Source organism: Aspergillus japonicus, assembly GCF_003184785.1.
Source record: "Aspergillus japonicus CBS 114.51 unplaced genomic scaffold BO86scaffold_16, whole genome shotgun sequence".
Taxonomy (NCBI): Eukaryota; Fungi; Ascomycota; class Eurotiomycetes; order Eurotiales; family Aspergillaceae; genus Aspergillus; species Aspergillus japonicus.
This window is the reverse complement of record NW_020291653.1, coordinates 51,763-70,444: the sequence shown is the minus strand read 5'-3', so window position 1 is coordinate 70,444 and position 18,682 is coordinate 51,763. Positions and strand designations below refer to the sequence as shown.

The window sequence follows — 18,682 nt, the reverse complement described above, 5'->3', positions numbered from 1 at the left end:
TACTGAGTAACTATCTAGTGTATCCCGAAAGCGCGGACGCAATGTGCCCTTATCAACACCCAAATGGGAAAAATACAAACAAACTACGGGCTCACGCCCGCCTGTCGCCGCCTGATTTCTCGGGCTTCCTTTTCCTCTTCTCCCCCTCCCGTCCTTCCGTTTCCCCACTTGAAGTATCACCAACCCTCGCAATAAAGATCCCTCCTTCACCTTGCCCTCTCTCGTCCACATAAGTCGCGTGTCCTGCGAGGACCTCCCTCGCTCGTCACTCAACATGGAAGATCGCATTCCGTTCGACATTAATGAGTCGCTTAAATTCTATTTGAGCGACCCCGCCTCCGTGCCTACGCTCGATGCCGATCCCGACTTGCTCGACTGCGAAACCGACCCAGATCAATTGTCACCCGTCGTTATCGATAATGTTCTTAATCCGATCGTGGATGCCGTTGCTGAACATCCGGAGGGCCTCGCCAGGGGATCTTTCTATGATTCATTGCAATTCCTCTTGAAGTACGTCCTGAACGACCAGGACCTTCTCTCCCCATTTCAAAGTTGTTGTTGCCCGAGGGTCTGGCTCTGAACTTTTCTATTCCCACAGATACTCCGTCCTTTCCCACACCCGAACTTTGAGCAAACTCCTCGATCTTGTCGTTTCCGGCCTCTCGGTAGAAGCAGATATTATCCATGGCGATCTCGAATCTGACGAGCAGGACGCCATGCAGCAGCATAAAACCTTATTGGAGATGTACGGGTTTCTACTGCAATGGGCCCTTTCGGCTGTTGAGCTCAAAGCTGCTGAAAAGCCAACGGAGGCAGCTCCTGCCAGGAGAGGCGCAGGCAAATCTACCAAATCTAAGGCTAATTCCAAGGATGGAAATTGGGACTGGACAGCACAGATTCAAGTCGCAATGGAAACCATGTGCAAAGTGATGAAACTGAAACTGGGCAGGATTTTCTTGACAACTTCAGACCGTGATACGTTCATCAACCTGTTCACCCGCTCGATCTATCTGATCCTGGAGAGCGAGCACCGCGTTAAGAGCATGAGCATTCGGATGCATGCCTTCAAGGTCCTCTGCATCGCGGTGAAACACCATGGGCATGCATTTGGTGGGCTTTTCGACCTGAAGCCCATAGCTACCGCTAACACGAACGTCTAGGGGCCCAGACATCTATTGTACAAAGCCTGACATATTTTGAGCACTTGTCCGAGCCGATGGCAGAGTTCTTGCACATCCTCGCCGAACAATATGACTACCCCCAACTCTCGGATGAGATATTGAAGTATATTTTCACTGTCTTGCCCATCTTGCGCATTTACTGACAGAAGCTAGGGAGCTTGGGAATAAAGAGTTCAATTCCAATGATACTCGCGGACCGAAATCTGTGTCCTCTTTCATCATCAGACTCTCAGAGCTGGCACCTCGGTTGATCATCAAGCAGATGACTCTCTTAGCTAAACAGCTAGACAGCGAGGTTCGGCCTCTCAGGAATCCGGCGAGGACGCTAATACTCTAACACTTTCATTTTTCTATGTAGTCCTACACCCTGAGATGCGCAGTGATTGAAGTCTGCGGAAACTTGATATCCGACCTCAGTCGTCAAGAAGAACGAGGCGATAATTACAAAACCCAAATAAACGCTTTCTTCGACGTTCTAGAGGAACGCTTTCTTGACATTAATCCTTACTGCAGGTGCCGGGCAATTCAGGTATGTATGAGAATTTGCGACTTGGAGCAGAAATTTCCGAAAAGACGGCTTGCCGTTGCGGAGCTGGCGGCGAGAAGTCTGGAAGACAAAAGCAGCAATGTACGACGGAATGCTATTAAATTGCTCGCCAAGTTGGTCTCAACCCATCCATTCGGTGTTATGCATGGTGGGCAGCTTTCACTCAAAGAGTGGGCAGCACGGCTCGATGGAGTAGATGCTGAGCTGAACGCGCTGAGACCCCCTGAAACACAGGGCTTTGAAGGCGGTGATGCATCCCATGTTGATAGTATATTATTGGATGATGCAACTCAATTTCCAGAGGAGTCTTCAGCTAAAACAACACGTCTGACTGAGGAAGAGAAAGCAGCAGCAATCAAACATGCCGCGGAACAGGCGGCAACGTCAGAACTGCTCACACGACTCCAGCTAACAAGAAAATATTACAACGAGGCCATCCGTTTCATTGAAGTCCTTCACATGGCCTCTGCTACAGTTGCTCAGCTCTTATCGTCAAGGAATAAAAGCGAGGCCATTGAAGCCATGGATTTTTTCGTCGTACTTGATGCCTACAAGGTTGAGACTTCCCGTAGTGGGATTCGCCGAATGCTGCGACTTATCTGGACAAAAGGTAATAGTGATGAAGGCAAGGGAGTCCAAACCCATCTGATCGACTGCTACAAGGGGCTCTTCTTCGAAGCACCGGACTCGTTCAGTCCAAATGATGCTGCAAATTACATTGCACGGAACATGATCAGCTTGACCTTTGGCGCAACACCTGCTGAGCTCACTTGCCTGGAACAGTTATTGAGCACCATGATGAAGGCCGGCCACATACCTGAACTCGTTATTTCGAAGCTGTGGCAGGTTTACGGCGTGCAAAAGAAGGAAATCTCGAAGACACAACGTCGAGGAGCCATCATTGTTCTGGGCATGTTGGCGTTGGCGGACCCCGAGGTTGTCATTAAGGAGCTCGAGACGATGCTACGGATTGGTCTTGGAAATTTCGGAAGGTCCGACCTTGTGCTTGCTAAATATACATGCACTGCTCTACGTCGGATGGTTCCAGGCCGTCAGGCAAAGTCAAAAGACATTGGCATACCCAAGTTGGCAAATGACCATCCAGTCTTTTCCAACCTCGCGGCTATCATAGAGATTGTATCAATGAGCAAAGAGTGGTACGGAGTGGCGGAGCAAGCTATTAGCGCCATCTATACATTATCGAAGCATCCAGATGTGCTATGCTCTGACATTCTCAAACGGAAGACTAGATTTGTCTTCCAGACTCATGCTCAAAGGTCTCCTTCTCAAGCACCTGGTGAAGGACAGGAACAACAGCCTGGCATCACTCCCACCGAGAGTCAGGCAGCAGGGCAAAAGACATCCCCCGCCAATTTATCACAGTTGCTCTTTGTTGTCGGCCATATCGCGATCAAGCAAATTGTTCACCTGGAATTGTGTGAGCTTGACTTCAAGCGCCGCAAGGCAGAACAGGAAAAGAACAAACCTACGCAACCATCAGTACACAAAGAGTCCAAAGAGGAGGAGGATGAATTAGATCTTATTGGCGGGACAACCGAGGACGACTTCACAGACGCCATGGCCCATATTCGTGAGCGGGAGTTGCTCTACGGGGACAAGTCGCTGCTTTCCAATTTTGGCCCCTTGGTTACGGAGATCTGCGCCAACAGCAACATATATTCTGACCGAGACCTTCAAGCAGCGGCAACTCTTTGCATGGCTAAGCTCATGTGTGTTTCGGCGGAGTACTGTGAGAAAAATCTTCCACTTTTAATCACCATCATGGAGCGTTCAGATGACCCCATAGTTCGCAGCAATGTCGTTATCGCTCTTGGAGACATGGCAGTCTGTTTCAACCATTTGATTGATGAGAACACTGACTTTCTCTACCGTCGATTGAATGATGACGATGTCTCCGTAAAGCGCACGTGCCTCATGACCCTCACGTTCCTGATCTTGGCGGGCCAGGTCAAAGTCAAGGGCCAGTTGGGTGAGATGGCCAAGTGCCTCGAGGATGAGGATAAGAGAATTGCTGACTTGGCACGTATGTTCTTCACGGAACTGGCCACCAAGGACAACGCTGTTTATAATCACTTTGTGGACATGTTCAGCCTGCTGAGCGCGGAACGCAACCTCGAGGAGACTTCGTTGAAACGCATCGTTAAATTCCTGGTTGGTTTCATCGAAAAGGTACATCTCCAAGCCTCATGTCTCTTCTTTATCGCATCGCTGTGGGAAAATGCTAATAATGCCTCGTGAATCAGGAGAAACATGCACGACAGCTTGCCGAGAAACTAGCTGCTCGATTGCCAAGGTGCGAGACTGAACGCCAATGGAACGACGTTGCTTATGCCCTGTCTCTGCTTCCACACAAGAATGAGGACATTACCCGGACAGTGACGGCAGGCTTCAATAAAGTTATTATTGCAAATGCCTGAGATGTCTGGGCTATCTTTCGCAGCGACGCCGCTCCGATGCCGCCTCATTAGTCTTTCCTCCCTTCCTCAGTCTTGGATTGTTCTCAAATGTAATCGGTCCGGTTCCGATGGAGTTCTAAATGGACAGGTACACTCGATATTGAAACCAGGTACCTTTTTGAGAGGCGTTTCCCTAGTTTTCGGTTTCAGAACGGGTTAAGTTTAGTGTCTTCTCGGGTCAGAATTCTCAGCAACATATCTACTACGGTTCAACGCTTCCAATTATCAGTGAAAATAGATCGAGTTCTAATGATTGATTCTCGCTCAGCGAAAGGAGCTCCACAGGAGCCGGTTGTAGTTCAGCCCTAGTATCTTTCACTCGCTGCGCCACATGGTGATATTAGAAATGTCTATCTACCTGCAGTAATCTTATACTATATATATGACACGGGCCGAACTCAGCATTCCTCCAGTGACCAACTCGGTCGATGGACAGCCTCTACGTATGCTTTGTCTTTATTTCCCAAAGAACGTGCAGGCACACATACGACGAAGAATAAAGCTTCGATGTTAAAGCGGTGTGGCGAATGCATCCACAATATCCAGCTGTCCAAATTGTTGTCATTAAACAGTCCATGGTGTTCTCGCAATCATGCGCCTTTTGTTTCACCCTCTTTTAACTTGTAGTCATGATTATGTAGTCCTTCGAGTACCCTCATTCCTTCATCGGTTAATTCTGGTTTACCGAGAGGCGTTACGGCGCCAGTGAAGAACCGCGGTTGCCATGTGTCGTTCATCTTCTGACGTTCAGCGGCCCTTTGTCGCTGGCGTTCCTCTATATCCTGCTTGAGTTTGGTTGCCTGGTTATATTTTTTGTCCAAGATAGCCTCAGTGACCGCCGACCAAAACTTTCGAGATTCGTTGGAGAGCTGCTCCTCGTCGGGCGGTAAGGTCTTTGTAACCGGAAAGAGAGGAGCGATGTCAATCAATAAGCTCGCCTCGTTCGAGCCATTCAAAGTGTAGAATAGTTGCCCGTGCCACGAGCCGCTGATCTTGGCGAGGATATCCCCATGAGGTACGTCTTTGATCCTTGTAATAGTATCGCTGTCAGGGTCATAGCGAAAGATGACACCCTCAACTCTGTTCTGAGCACGGCCAATCCAACCCTCTTCCAAATACTGTAGAATGACCTTAATGCGCGTGTGAGCGCAAGTGATATAACACGTATCCGAGACTGTAACGGCCAGAGCACCTCTTAACAATCCACCTAGATGTGCAGCGGGATGAGTCAACTGATACTCCTCGTTGTTCCTGCTCTGAAGATTGATGAATATTCCCAAGTTGTGCTGGCCCGGAGTGACTCGTATGCTGGTCCCTGTAAACTTGGCACTAATTTGATCAAAGCCACGAGCTGTCACTCCTCGCACTGGACAGTCGATGTAGAATGCTGATACTGGAGGATGATGAGATGTTTGTTCCGTCAAGTAGCATACCTTGACGGGTTTGCCATCGCTTTCCTTCGAGCTGGGAGTCGCATCTAGGATACTGGAAGTGGAAGCCGGCGATACTTCTGGAAGTGTACTTTGCACGTCCCAAGTACACTGAGAAGGATTCTAGGTTAGCATAAAAGCGAAGGGCTCAAATTGCGTCGGTTCGGGCTCACCCTGAAGAATTCTCCGAGTGTGGAATTATAGGGTTTGCAGGGCTTACCCTTGATGTATTTCTGTAATCAAATTTAGTGACACGGTTTGACACCAAGCTGAGCAGCAACTGAGAATGGCACACACATACCAAGTCCTTGGTAAACCAAAACCTCAAAACCTCAAGCATCCGTCCCAGAGGATCGTCCGACTGCCCGATGCTGTTCATATTCTGTCAGAAAACAAGCCCCAGTGATGGGTAACCCAATCCGCTGACCTTGCAAAAGCCTCCGGTCTATCCAAGTAATTCCAGTACTCTGCAGTCATTCGCAAGAAGTTAACGAGAATTTCAGCCGCGAAGGGGGGTTTTAGCCGTCTGGCTAGAATAACGACTTACCCAAGTTGGGCGTCGGCTCCAGAAGATGTGCAGGCAAGGAGAAGCGGACGGAGGCGATGTCAGCCACTCCGACAAACCTAGAGGACGAGGTCACTAGTCAGTACCATCAGATTTAGGGGGTGGATGTGGCTTGAATACTTTCGAAGTATGGACAAGAACGTCTTAAGCTTGGATGAATCATCTGGTGTCTTTTCAAATGTAGAGGATGTGGCGGACATGTTGAAGGGGAGGTTGCAGGGACCTCAGGTTGGGCTGAACTGCGAAATATGAGGTATTTTGAGAAGGCTATAGTATATGCGTGATTCGATAGGTGAGGCTAAGACAGAGAGAAAGAAAATAGGCGTGTATAAAGCAAGTGCGAAAGAGGTAATGGAAGCTGGTTTGTCCCTTCGTCCACTGACCCCCCAAAAGTGCTGCGATCAAGTCTCGAGAACTCGAGTAATATTTGTAAAAAAAGGAAGACAGCAGAGCCAGGGGCAAGAGCTTCTTGTGAGCGGGACAAGCACAAAAGGACCAGCCAGGAGGAGACAAAAAGAGAGAGTCGATGCCAGCACGGTCTAATGATAATAAACCCCTTTGTACCGGGATTTCTCAGGACAATCGCCGAGGGCGGGCGCGCACTGGACTCCAGGCGGTGACGTTCTTATACTAATAAGGGAGGGCGCGGGGGGGGGAGGGGGGCAACCTCCGGCGGTCAGTCCATACGTCACTGTTAAGAATTCGATAAGAACCTATTATTCTTATATAATCAAAAATGATAGCCTTGCTTGGTCTACAATAATGTACGCACTGGAATTGAAATTTGAAATGATCAACTTCAAGACTTGATTCCCGGGTTCACAACAGCTTCTCAATGACTTGCTTGCGGGCTAGGAGTTGGAGCCATGTGCGGATGGCAGGACTATAGTCAAAGCGCCGACCTTCCGCGTAGTCATCATCAGCCTGCCTAGACTGTTGTTCTTCCCGAACGGACGCTTGTAGCGTGCGCTGGATGTCAGTGAGCTTGTGCCATAGGGATTCGAGGTCCGCCACTGCACAAGTCCGGTACTCCTGCTCCTGCGGTGCAGGAATGATTGCTCGATCGATCATGTCTCTGGAGAGTGTATAGGACTCATCGGCTCCCAAGAGGATACTCCCGAGTTTAACAGCATCGAATGGCAACGCATCAGCAGCTGATGTCAAACGTTGGTCAATCAATTCGAGGGACTTCACGTTCATTGCTAATTTGTCAAGCAGTCCAGGGAGCGGATCCTGACCAAGACTCAACATTGAAAACTCGATTTGGCCTTCTTCGTATTCTTTCATTCGTGTGAGAATGCTGGGCTTGGCTAGGGTCAACCAGTCATCGTCGGGTTGACAAGGTCCTATGCGTGGACACCGTTAGAATGGGCTGCCATGGGCCACGGGCACCATACCAAGCACTTGCGGTTGACGTTCCAACCCGTCGAATTTCCAGACTTTCCCTAACGCAGCGACATAGGCGATGAAATGGAAAGCCATGTCGTCGTCCTCCTGCTCGCATTGGGTGCGAGATTGCTTTGATGTTGTCTCGGACTTGAGCTGGTGATCAGCATTGAGTATATCCATTCGTCTTTGTCCAAACGTTAGAAAGACCACTGTAGAGAAGGCAGGCTACAAAACATGGCTACCTCGCAAACGAATTGTGTACCCGTTTGATGAATCCATAGTTACTGACTGCATCACCTCGGAGCGCCGGCGTGAAGGGCATAGTGAACTCTTTGAAGTGTTGCAGATTCTCCCCGAGGTCAATATCTCCAACATTGTTGATGATATTCAGAAGAGCAACAGTGGCACAGGCGTTACTCGCCGTCTATGTCTATGGTTAGTGCTCATAAATCTGGCTACTGGCATCAAGCAAGTTGGAACAGGCAGACCTGATTTGCGAACCAGAGCCCTTCTGGACAACTTGCTTCTTGTTTGTCGGGGTCGTCCTCCCGCCAGCGGGACAAGAATATCAATCCGTAGACCGGCTTGCTGTCAAACTAGTTAACCGCCCGTAGATCATGCAATGCGTGGATCACAAGTCTCTCACTTTAGCATCGCCATCATATCCTCATCCAAGGATACTACCTCCTGAACCTTCACCCCCTTTACGCCGAACTCGCGAAGCATAACATTGAAGAGCGCCTAAAAAGGTTATTCGGCATGCGGCATAGCCCCTGGAGAATTGGGTCCCAGAACTTACAGGTTCGGACTCTAGTTCGCAGAAACCATTCCAGTCGTCTTTCTCGATCCGGGAGGTAAGCACGCAGAGCTCATGACTAGGGTCACTGCACTCTTTGCCTGAAGATTGCGTTCTCCTGCCGCAATGGGCCATGGTTGTTGCTTCAAAGGTCGTATTGTACTGAAGAAAAATGTCGATCGCTCAACCATGCTAAGCGGTGAGAACAGTTCCCTAGGTTGCTGCTTGAGATACATGGAGAAATTGTCTGGCTTAAATGAGATACATTGAATTAACAGCCCAGGCGCGGTAATGGTTGCTGCTGTCCTTCGCAGAAGGTAGGAATCATGAGCCGCTGAACAAACCCTTGATATGGATGCTGCACAGTACTGTACATACATACATTACCGCCAACTTACGATGATCGTGCCAATCAGGCTCCTCTCCAGATAGCCAAGATAGAAGGAGATGACTGTATTCTCAATCATGCAGAAGCATGCGGCCTTACAGCCGAGTATCTCTTGGTAAAGGTGTAATGGGCAGTACTTGTTATCCGTTGGTGCTATTAATGTTGCAGCGAGGGCAGCGAGGGGGCACCACCTGGCAGTGACGACTTCATGTCCAGGCAGATCGTGGTAGGAAGTGGACTAGTACCGTAACAATACATATCCGCTGGCGTGGAGCAAATTACGTACTGTGCTGTTGACCGCCAACCCATTGTTGCTTCAAGCCCTGCAACAAGCGCCAAAGCATTCCATTCACTCAAGCTCACCTCTCGGCTTGTCTCAAGATCTTGCGCTGCAACTCAGTCCCTTTGCTCAGTTTCCTCATTCTCTGTTTCGGGTGAGGTTCATATTACGAACATCTCTCTTTATCCTGCGTGACATCACGTTCACCATCGTCTTCACCCATTTCTTCATCCGACCTTACCTCAACTTTTCTACCTTGGCTTGCATCAGGGCGGGTGCGGGCTTCACAGGACGAGGCATTTTCCACATACACACACACGGAGGTACCTTTATACTCGGAAATCTACCGGCCAGTAATGCTGAAGCTAACTCCAAAGTCCTTCTGGGTGCAGGTCCCGCATGCTCTATGATTGCAGCATGCCATGAACGGCACTCCCCGGCTCCGGTCTGCTTTTCCGCAGACACCACAAACCGCTCCGAGATCTAGCAACTACAGTAACAATACTCCGTCTCGGCCTGGGCTGCACAATGGGGTAGTCCAGAAGTCGTCTGCGAAAGTCGCTACGAGCCCATCTGCTGCAAACCCGCCCCTAATACCAGCTAACGTTATCGACGCTCCATCGCAGCGACTTTACGTTGCGGCTTTCTACCTGGCCCTCAATACTTGGCGCGTGTACGAGTCCTGGACTGCATCTGACGATCTCGATTCGACCTGGCTGTTTCTCAAATGGGCGGCCGTCGATAGCGTCTTCCTTTTTGGCTTGCAGGCGCTGCGAATTCCCTGGTTAGAATGGGCTTTCCCTACAACACTAGCCATCTTCTTGATTCATGTTGCTGGAAACATTTTTCTCATGTTCCAAATCCCTGTATGCTTTTGACCTCACGCCGCGCACATCAACAGAGCCTCCACTGACATCCTTGTAGATTCCTGTGGGTGCTTGGGTTTCCGGGGCAATCAAACTAGCTTATGATCGGGAATTGTCTATATCAGAACGGAGTGTCAAACCGGGCGACATTATCCACAACGCGTCTCTTATATTGGGCAAGCAAATCGTCCATATACTACCGGAGGGGTGAGTTTCTGGATCTGAGATGACTTCGAGCTCGACTAACCGCGCTATGCCAGCTCTGCAATCCTAAATCCTGATCACATACCTCTCTGTATCGATACTCACAAAACTGCTATCGATCTACCTATACGTATTAATCAGACCGATCCAATCTTGATAGAGCTGTTACGCCTGGATTATGACACCGGTAGCAATGAAACCATCTCAATATCAGCAAAGCAGCTGAAACATATGAAGCGTCAAGCAGAAAAGTCTGTCCCGAAAACAGCGTCCAAGCTCCATCGTGATCTCATGTTCTCCGTCAAGCGACCCGGATTATATCGGCTGCAAAGAGTAGTAGATGAGTCAAATCTCGACGTTCATATGAGATCATCTGACGCTCTCGTTGCCTCGTGCCCTCGGGCAACGATCAAGAATTCCCCGATTCATAAATGCCGAGGAGAGCTTTCGAACCTGCTTTTGGTGGTCGAGGGCACTCCTCCCCTTAAAATCAAGTACAGCAGGCAGGTCAACAGGCTTGACCGGGGCTTTTCTTTCCAGAACATTCAGCCTGATCATCTGCGTTCGCCATTATTAGGCCAGCGGACAACCGGCACTCTCTTCAACGCGAAGGACTTCGACGTGACTTGGGCCCGCAGCCAAACCATTGAGGTTCCGTTGAACGAGTCTCTTAATGTTGGCGGCGAATGGACATATACGATCGAGGAAGTCCATGACGGTTCTGGCAACGTCGCGAATTATTCAATGCTCTTGGATATCGCTGACAGACTATCTACAAAATACCCTTCACAATGGCATGAATTCTCTGTTCATGAAAGGCCTCGACTTTCCTTGTCCGGCTGCAATGATCAGAGTTTCCTTGAAGTCGCACATGGGGCAAGCGTGGACCTACCCCTCAAGTATCACCAGTCAGGACAAGGATACGAGAACGACGGGCCCTTCTCTCTGGTCTACACATTCAATGGTGAGACTGAATCGAGTCTTGGAGAGTCTCCAAGCAAAATACGCCAGACATCTCTGAGGAATCTTGATCACAAGCCTCAGATCAAGGACCCAGGCTGGTACAGGCTGAATTCTCTTTCCAGTCAATATTGTACCGGAGAAGTGCTAGAGCCTTCATCTTGTTACCTACGCAACCCACCGGAGCCTGACGTGACCGTCAAGTATGAAAGAGTTTTCGACAACTGCGCAAATAACCCTATCGGTCTACTCGTTGACTTGGATTTGACTGGATCTCCGCCGTTCCGGCTTCGGTACGTCATCGAGCATGCGAAAGGCGTTGAAACCAGAGCACATACTATTGATGGTCTTCGCGCTCAACTTGACTTCACACCCTCAGAAGCCGGTCTGTATCGTTACCGCTTTCTAGACATTGCAGACACAGTCTATGGCTCCCAATCTCTTCAGGATAAGGTCCCTGTACTCGAGCAAGATGTGAAACCACCAGCCTCTGCACACTTCTTGGGGTCTAAGGCTGTGCGTAAAGCTTGTTTCGGCGAACCAGTATCTCTTGATGTTGCTTTCTTAGGCGAGGCCCCCTGGACACTGCAGTATGAAGTGGTCCACAATGGCAAGAAGACAAAGTACTCCTTGGAATCTGACAATGGAATATCTACTATTGTGACGGAAAGGCTCGTCAGCGGTGGAGAGTATTTGGTTCTGCTCACCAGTGTCAAAGATCGCTCGAATTGCAAGCGAACGCTCAAGGACAGCATCAGGATTGACGCACGTTCCAAACCTCCTCATGTGTCGTTTGGCGAGATAGAGAGAAGCAGAAAATACTCGGCCTTGCAGCGCTCCAGCGTCGATATTCCGATTCGCTTAAGCGGAGAACGTCCCTGGAACGTGAAGTACAGAAACTTGAACGCCAGCTCTGCTATTCTTGAAAAGACTTTTTGGCACCAGAATAGCTTCCTGCCCGTGACACAGGATGGAAAGTACGAACTTCTTGGTGTGGCCGACAGCTCGTGTCCTGGGTTTGTCGATCAGGGAGGCAGCACATTCGAGGTTTCTTGGATACCCCGTCCCCGAATCACACGCGTGGATGGCTCCCCTGTCGGGTCAGACGGTCTAATCACGAAACGAGAAGTTTGCCAGGGAGACGACGACAGCCTCGAAATTCGACTCTCTGGGCATGCCCCGTATAGCATCCAATACGAGCAACAACGAAAGCCTGCACGCGGTTCATCTTCTGTTCGCGTCCAAAACATACGAACTGCCCTTCATGCCGCTTCTGTGGAAATGGATACCTTAGAAGCCGGTTTGTATACTTACAAATTCACGGAGGTCGGCGACAACCTCTACGATCAGGATCCCGGAGTCAAACCCGTGGTAGTAACCCAAAAGGTGAACCCTCTCCCTTCCGCCCGGTTTGATTCGCCAGGCCGCATCTACGGGTTTTGCAAGGAAGATGTCAGCGGCGAGGAATTGATCCCTATCACTCTCGAGGGTGTCGCACCTTTCTCCCTTGAGATCTCTATCAAGCATCACACGAAAGCGAAACCGGAGATAGTATCGATTTCCAACATCAATGCGAACAGGCACCACCTCCCATTGCCACGACGTCACCTGGACCTTGGCCAACATGTTGTCAGCATTCGCAAAGTAACCGATGCACGTGGCTGCCAGCAAACTACCGAGTACGATGCCTCTTCAGTCAGAATTTCAGTGTCAGATGTTCCAACCATAATCCCACTGGAATCAAAATCAGACTACTGCGTGGGCGAACGACTCTCCTTCTCATTATCTGGCCATGCCCCGTTCGATATTTTCTATACATTCGATGGCGCTTCGAGAAAAGCCACCTCGAAGACCACAAATTTCCGTCGCATCGCAGAGAAACCAGGCATTTTCAGTGTCACCGCTGTAAGTGATGGTGCCAGTGGAAAGTGTAAAGCCCACAAGAGTATCACCAAAACAATTCACGAAATGCCAAGTGTGAGGATCAGCAAAGGGCAAGTGTCTGTTGTTGACATACACGAAGGAGGAGAAGCTGAACTCCAATTCGAGTTCTGGGGCACGCCACCGTTCGAGTTCACGTATGTCTCTCCCTTACTCAACCAACGTGATGCATTCAACTAATAGCCACTTAGATATGTACGAAGCTCAAATGCTCGGAAAGGAAAAAAATCCGAGATACTTGATGTGAAACATGATATCTCCCACGAGCATACGAAAATAATCAAAACATCAGACGAGGGCACGTATGAGGTGGTGGCGATTAAAGACAAGTATTGTTCTTTTTCATCCCAAATACCAGTTGGAAAACCGGAAAAGGTGACAGCCGGTGCATGAGTTGATGGATAGACGGACGGAGTGGCACGTAGTCCATAGATCAAAATAATACAATGAATCAAAACATTACCTTCAGTGCTGTCATTAGCATAGTGTTAACTCTCTGGATCACTTGAGTCTAGGTACTGAGATATAACTCGTATAAGTAACACAAAAGGCATGGCAGGATCGAACATGACTACGCCAAGTTCTTGTCTGTGCCTTGTAATTCAATGCTATCTATCATGAGGCTGCCCAACCTCGAGATTTCATTCAAGATAGCCGGGCGATTTATAACCACTTGTTCGTTGTCTTCTGCATCTTCCAACTTGGTGAGAGAAGTGGAGTAGGCCATTTTCAACGTCCAGCCTTTAGCTCGGAGAGCTTGAGGGTTCCATAAGCCTGCAACAACCCCGGGGTTCCCATCGCTGTGAAAGAAAAGAATATTTGGGCTGTAACACGCTCGCAAGTCATGAACAAAGGATTGGACGACTGCATGCCCACTAGCCTGGAGCTTCTCCCGTCTATCAGCAAGTTTGAATGTGGTCGCCGATGTAGTGATTTCATGCAGCAGCTTGGAACGAAGCTTGATGATGAAGTCGTAAGGCGCTAGGGATGTGCGGAACAGCTCTGCTGTATCGAATCCATACCCATGATCTCGTAGCATTGCCATAGAAGCCTTGGCCAAGGTGCACATGCGAGCCGCCACTACCTTAGAAGGCTTTTCGTATTGAGTCCATGTCACCCCATCGGGATCAAGATCGGAAGCCACAAACAGGCTGAGCGTGTTCATCGCCGGATCTATTTTTCGCCACGCAGAAAATCGAGTCTGTATAGCCTCCACTGTACTCTTGTCTAAGGCTCCAAAATCGACCATTAAAGCCTCTTGCTGCCAGTCCCACCGCGCAAGAAGCTGAAGAGTTCTCAAAAATCCAGTCATGATACTGGAAGGAGTGTCCCATGGATACGGCTGCGTGAAGACTCGAACAACCAGTAGTTCCACAGTTTCTTCTCGGATTTGCCCTGTAAGAAGGTGTTGACTGAACCAATGCTTGACAAGACGAATCGTGGGCGACAGAAGCGGGAAACGCGTGCATAGTGTACGAATTGCTTGTGTAAGCCGAGGGGCTTGGACAAATTGTCGCTTGTATTCAGACAGAGCGTAAGCGAGCTCTTGTCTCATGGAAGGATGGCTCCCTTTGTCCTTCAAATGACGTTCCAGGAGCATCTGCTCTCTATCGTGGTGGATTCTGAGGCGGAAGAGGACATTGGATGAATGAGTGATGTCAAGAAACGCATTGTTCAGAATTTTGCTTGAAACATCTTCAAGCCCTATTTTACATGAGTGCGCAGCCCCAGATGACTGTAAATAATCGCCTATTTTCACAAGAAAGGCTAGCTTTGTCATCTGTATGGCCACAAGGTCATCCGGCCAACGAGCAGAGCTTTCAAATTGGAGCACAATGTCCACGGGACCACAAAGCACATTAGGTGCACTTTGCAGACGAAGAGCAGTATATCGAAGAAGCGGATCAGCAGGTGCAAGATGTCTGGTCGTCAAGGGTACTCCATCCATGTCCTGGACAGACCGCTGCAAGGAATTGAAAGCGTCGTGTATTTTCTGGAAAGGGGGGCTGGAGTATGAGACAACACCGTCTCCGTTGTTGCGAAGTGTCTCGTCGAACTCATCACCGACAATTTTGATATCGAAATCGGTGTAATTGAAATGGCGTTTCAAAATATACGACAATATCTGATTTATGATAGAGGGCGCCGTTGCTAAGTCCAACCAGACCAAGCTCTCCCTGATGCTGCCATCTCTGAAACGCCTTAACTCAGCCTTCTCTCCCCAGAAGGACCGAAAAGACACAGCTTCATCTTTATGTTCTGCAGCTGGGCCATGATCCACCACACGTGTAGCATTCTCTGCATCTAGCACCAAGCCCACGGTTAAGTGCCCAGACGCCGTTCTGGAATTGTGCCGTGTGTCTACTGGCCATGGCTCCGTGGCGCAACCACGCAGGTGAACGAGCCCTGCTCTGTCGCCGAGTGCCCTGACCAACACTTCGTAAATCATGTTTTGGTTTTGAAGGTCTTGGAGACTGCTTGCGCTTGCTAAGGCTGGTAGCTCAATGAGCCGATCAAATCTCAGCAGTGGTTCGTTCGCTTTGAGGATAAATACTTTGTCGAAATTGTCATCGCGAGACTCGTTTAGCATTTTCACTGTCACGTCTGCTTCCCGGCGGAGGAAAGCGTAAGACCAAAGAGTCATTTTATAAAGGATATTCAATCCTCGCTTGCCATCGTACAGAACAGGGGAGCCGCCAGGGAATGATAAGTCGGCTGTGAACAATGCTAGTGGATTTGTCAAGTCTCTTCCGGCAAGAAATTGCAGTGTTGCCTTGAATAGTTGATAGCTGCTGTAAGATTTCAGGAGTACTGGCTTGCCATTTGGTCCGCCACCCTCAAGCAGTAGTGACATTAGAGCCGTCCACTCGAAGCCACCGAGCCCGCCAGATTGATATGATGACCCAAATCCGCGCTGTTGAAGCCACGCCCGACCCAAAATACACGCATCTTTGAATGATTCGCATCTGCGGGCATTGGAGTGAATATACTTGTGGTAGAGTGCTACCGTGGCCTCCGATCGAAGAGACGCATTATAGACCGGAGTAGCGCCATCAGAGATGGAGCTATCAGCTGCACCTTGACGTATGTTGTTCCTCGTGGGTATAGTTCGTGAAACAGGGAATAAACTCTCTTCGATGGCAGTGATGACACGAATTCGTATTTTAGAAGACATGTTTCCAGATCTGGTTGAAGTAATCGGCTCGAGAATTATGCAAGGTCGGAGGCTGTCTCCATCTTGAAATGCGAACTTGACATGCAAACCCAGGCCACCGGCCGCTTTGATTCCAGCGGCAATGGTGGCGATATAGTATGCCCGCTTTTGGAAAAATCGGTGATTGATATAGTCCTTTTCCTGGAAGATAGCGCTGGGCATGGTCACCGCCAAGTCTACCGTTAATGGATTGAAGCTCTTGGCCCCGGTTTGAAGTGATAGACTGCCCACCACATTGACATTCGTGGGTTTGGCATATGCGAATGGATATTTCGTTTCCCTGCCAGGCCGCGGTTCAGGAAAGGGCACCGTGATTCCATGTGTGCTACGCAGCTCTTTCTCTGCTTCCCATGCCGATTGGGGTTGTTTCTCTGGAATTTGTTCAATGATGCTCTTCAATTGATGAAGTGTATCCTGAAGTTTCGCGACATGCTTATCATAATTTGGCCTCAACTCAGACAATAGCTCGTCCATTTGCAGCTTGAAAAAGCTGGATTTATAGACGCCACTGGCGAGCGCAAACTCCGCCGTGACATTGTCCGTCCCTTGTCTCTTGCTGCTTACAGCAGGTATTTCACTGTTTTGAGTTGCTTTCATAGCCATGTTTTCGTGTGGTGATTTTTGGTGTAGGTTCATAGTAGGGCCATTCTTCTCTGAAATTTGAGCACCTGGCACAGCATGGTGACTAGAATGGCTCAACCGCCTGCGTTTAATTGAATGGGACGACATATTGAGCTGCAGGCCAGCACCGAAACTTGGATTGTTGTTCAGTAAAATTGATGAAGAAAGATTAATGTGAGTAGAGAGCGGGTCCTTGAAGAGAAGGTGCGAGTCAAACTATATCAGAAGCTGTACCATGCTGACTGTAAGTCTTAGCTGTACCACTATGGCTTAAGAGCTTATAGTGAAAAGCCTTCTGTATCCTCAACGGGGAGAAAAAAAAAGATTTAGTCTTGTCAGCGGGATAAGCCACCCGCGGTATTTCACCGCCTTCTAGTTCTGAGCCTCCGCCACGGGCATACTTGGACTTCATGTGCTGTGGTGGATCAAGCCTACAATTTACACATGGACTGTACATGACTAACGATTTTTTTGAGACTGTCAATATTATGATAGACTATTCCTAGATGAGTTAGTACATGGGACTTGTGCGTGCACAGATTTATACATATGTCCTATATATATAATGTAATCGGTAAGTGAGCGGGCAGTATAAGCAAGCAGGCAGCTGTGCGCGTTAATACAGACTTCTATAAAAAGATAAAGCAATTATTATCCACTATATATATAAAATTTTGTATTTATATAGTGTTTTAATATATAAGGCATCTTGTTTTTATATAGCTAAGTATATTATATTTACTATAGTAAGGTGGTGCCCGGCAGTAAGGCTGTTTATTACCCGCAGCTGTTTCTATCAGTTAAATACTATTTACTTAATTAGTCTTATAAGCCTGTATAAATATATTTATAGCCTTACCAACAGTAAAGCTATTAAGGCCTACTATCTAGTAATATAATTTTTTTTTAATATTTTATTTCTCTAGTCCAGCTTATAATTTATTAATTTTTTTTTTAAGTAAAGTAGTCTGGTTAAAGGCGATTTTACAGCCCTTTATAATATAGGCCAAGGCTGCTTTTATTTATAAAAAAAAACTAATTATATATTTATAAAAATATTTTTTAATTGTTGTTTTATACTTTTTTAACTGCCTTATATTTTTAGGTATTTTTAGTAGTATTAATATAGTAGTAATACTATTTATTAAAGTAGCCTTCTGTAGTTGTAAAATAAGCTAACTAAGTATTTTATTTAGCTAAAATAAAACTAATTTTAAAGTTTTAAAGGTACTTTGTATAGTTAAAGTTTTAAAGACAAAAGAATATACCTTTAGATATATATTTAAAAAATTAACCTTATTAATATAATAAATATTTTAGTAAGTTAGCTGTTCTACTAAACTGCTATAAGCTTATTTTAACAGTATAAAGTAAACTATATTAAGCAGCTAACAAAAATATAAAAAATATAAAAAATATAAAAATATATAAATAAAAATAATACTATTTTAACTGCAGATATTATTAAATTCTAAAGTTAAATAAGAATTATATTTATTAAAAATTAAAAGGCTATATTGCCCAGTCTGCTGGTTCTTAGTAGCCGAAATAAAGTATTTATAAAGCTAATATAATCTAATTTTATTAAAAGTCCAGCTGTTTAGTGATAAGTTAATATACTAATTATATAAAATACAGTTTTAAAGCCAAATCTTAATATAGATTTTTTTTAAAAATTATATACAGAGTTAATACAGTACTGGTAGTGTTAATATACTTAATTAAAATTACGTATTTATAATTACTAGGCTAAATAAAAAATAACTTGTCTATATAGTTAGATTGTATAATTATATAAGCTGTAGCTACTATACCTATAGTAA

At 47.3% G+C, this 18,682-nt stretch overlaps 5 protein-coding genes across 5 annotated transcripts; 2 read left to right on the top strand and 3 right to left on the bottom strand.

The window, feature by feature from the left end:
- Positions 1-177: 177 nt before the first annotated feature.
- On the top strand, positions 178-4,447 carry BO86DRAFT_336230 (condensin subunit YCS4). Its single transcript, XM_025668908.1, has 6 exons — positions 178-510; positions 599-1,110; positions 1,161-1,284; positions 1,335-1,476; positions 1,540-3,918; positions 3,993-4,447. The coding sequence occupies exons 1-6, from the start codon at positions 275-277 to the stop codon at positions 4,164-4,166; spliced, it is 3,567 nt and encodes a 1,188-aa protein (XP_025528887.1). The 5' UTR covers positions 178-274; the 3' UTR covers positions 4,167-4,447.
- Positions 4,448-4,523: 76 nt separating this feature from the next.
- BO86DRAFT_336228 (putative oxysterol binding protein (Orp8)) lies at positions 4,524-6,790 on the bottom strand. Its single transcript, XM_025668907.1, has 6 exons — positions 6,321-6,790; positions 6,183-6,259; positions 6,063-6,102; positions 5,937-6,006; positions 5,809-5,868; positions 4,524-5,746 (listed from the first exon to the last, which is right to left on the bottom strand). The coding sequence occupies exons 1-6, from the start codon at positions 6,398-6,400 to the stop codon at positions 4,796-4,798; spliced, it is 1,278 nt and encodes a 425-aa protein (XP_025528886.1). The 5' UTR covers positions 6,401-6,790; the 3' UTR covers positions 4,524-4,795.
- A 115-nt stretch (positions 6,791-6,905) lies between these two features.
- On the bottom strand, positions 6,906-8,971 carry BO86DRAFT_336225 (ubiquitin C-terminal hydrolase 37). Its single transcript, XM_025668906.1, has 6 exons — positions 8,389-8,971; positions 8,236-8,330; positions 8,078-8,177; positions 7,832-8,013; positions 7,598-7,773; positions 6,906-7,546 (listed from the first exon to the last, which is right to left on the bottom strand). The coding sequence occupies exons 1-6, from the start codon at positions 8,518-8,520 to the stop codon at positions 7,020-7,022; spliced, it is 1,212 nt and encodes a 403-aa protein (XP_025528885.1). The 5' UTR covers positions 8,521-8,971; the 3' UTR covers positions 6,906-7,019.
- A 356-nt stretch (positions 8,972-9,327) lies between these two features.
- On the top strand, positions 9,328-13,506 carry BO86DRAFT_57668 (putative nuclear envelope pore membrane protein). Its single transcript, XM_025677484.1, has 5 exons — positions 9,328-9,376; positions 9,446-9,919; positions 9,978-10,126; positions 10,180-13,161; positions 13,216-13,506. The coding sequence occupies exons 2-5, from the start codon at positions 9,476-9,478 to the stop codon at positions 13,415-13,417; spliced, it is 3,777 nt and encodes a 1,258-aa protein (XP_025528884.1). The 5' UTR covers positions 9,328-9,376; positions 9,446-9,475; the 3' UTR covers positions 13,418-13,506.
- BO86DRAFT_388191 (rRNA-processing protein UTP22) lies at positions 13,381-17,180 on the bottom strand. The gene has a single exon (XM_025671793.1). The coding sequence runs from the start codon at positions 16,965-16,967 to the stop codon at positions 13,596-13,598; it is 3,372 nt and encodes a 1,123-aa protein (XP_025528883.1). The 5' UTR covers positions 16,968-17,180; the 3' UTR covers positions 13,381-13,595.
- Positions 17,181-18,682: the final 1,502 nt, after the last annotated feature.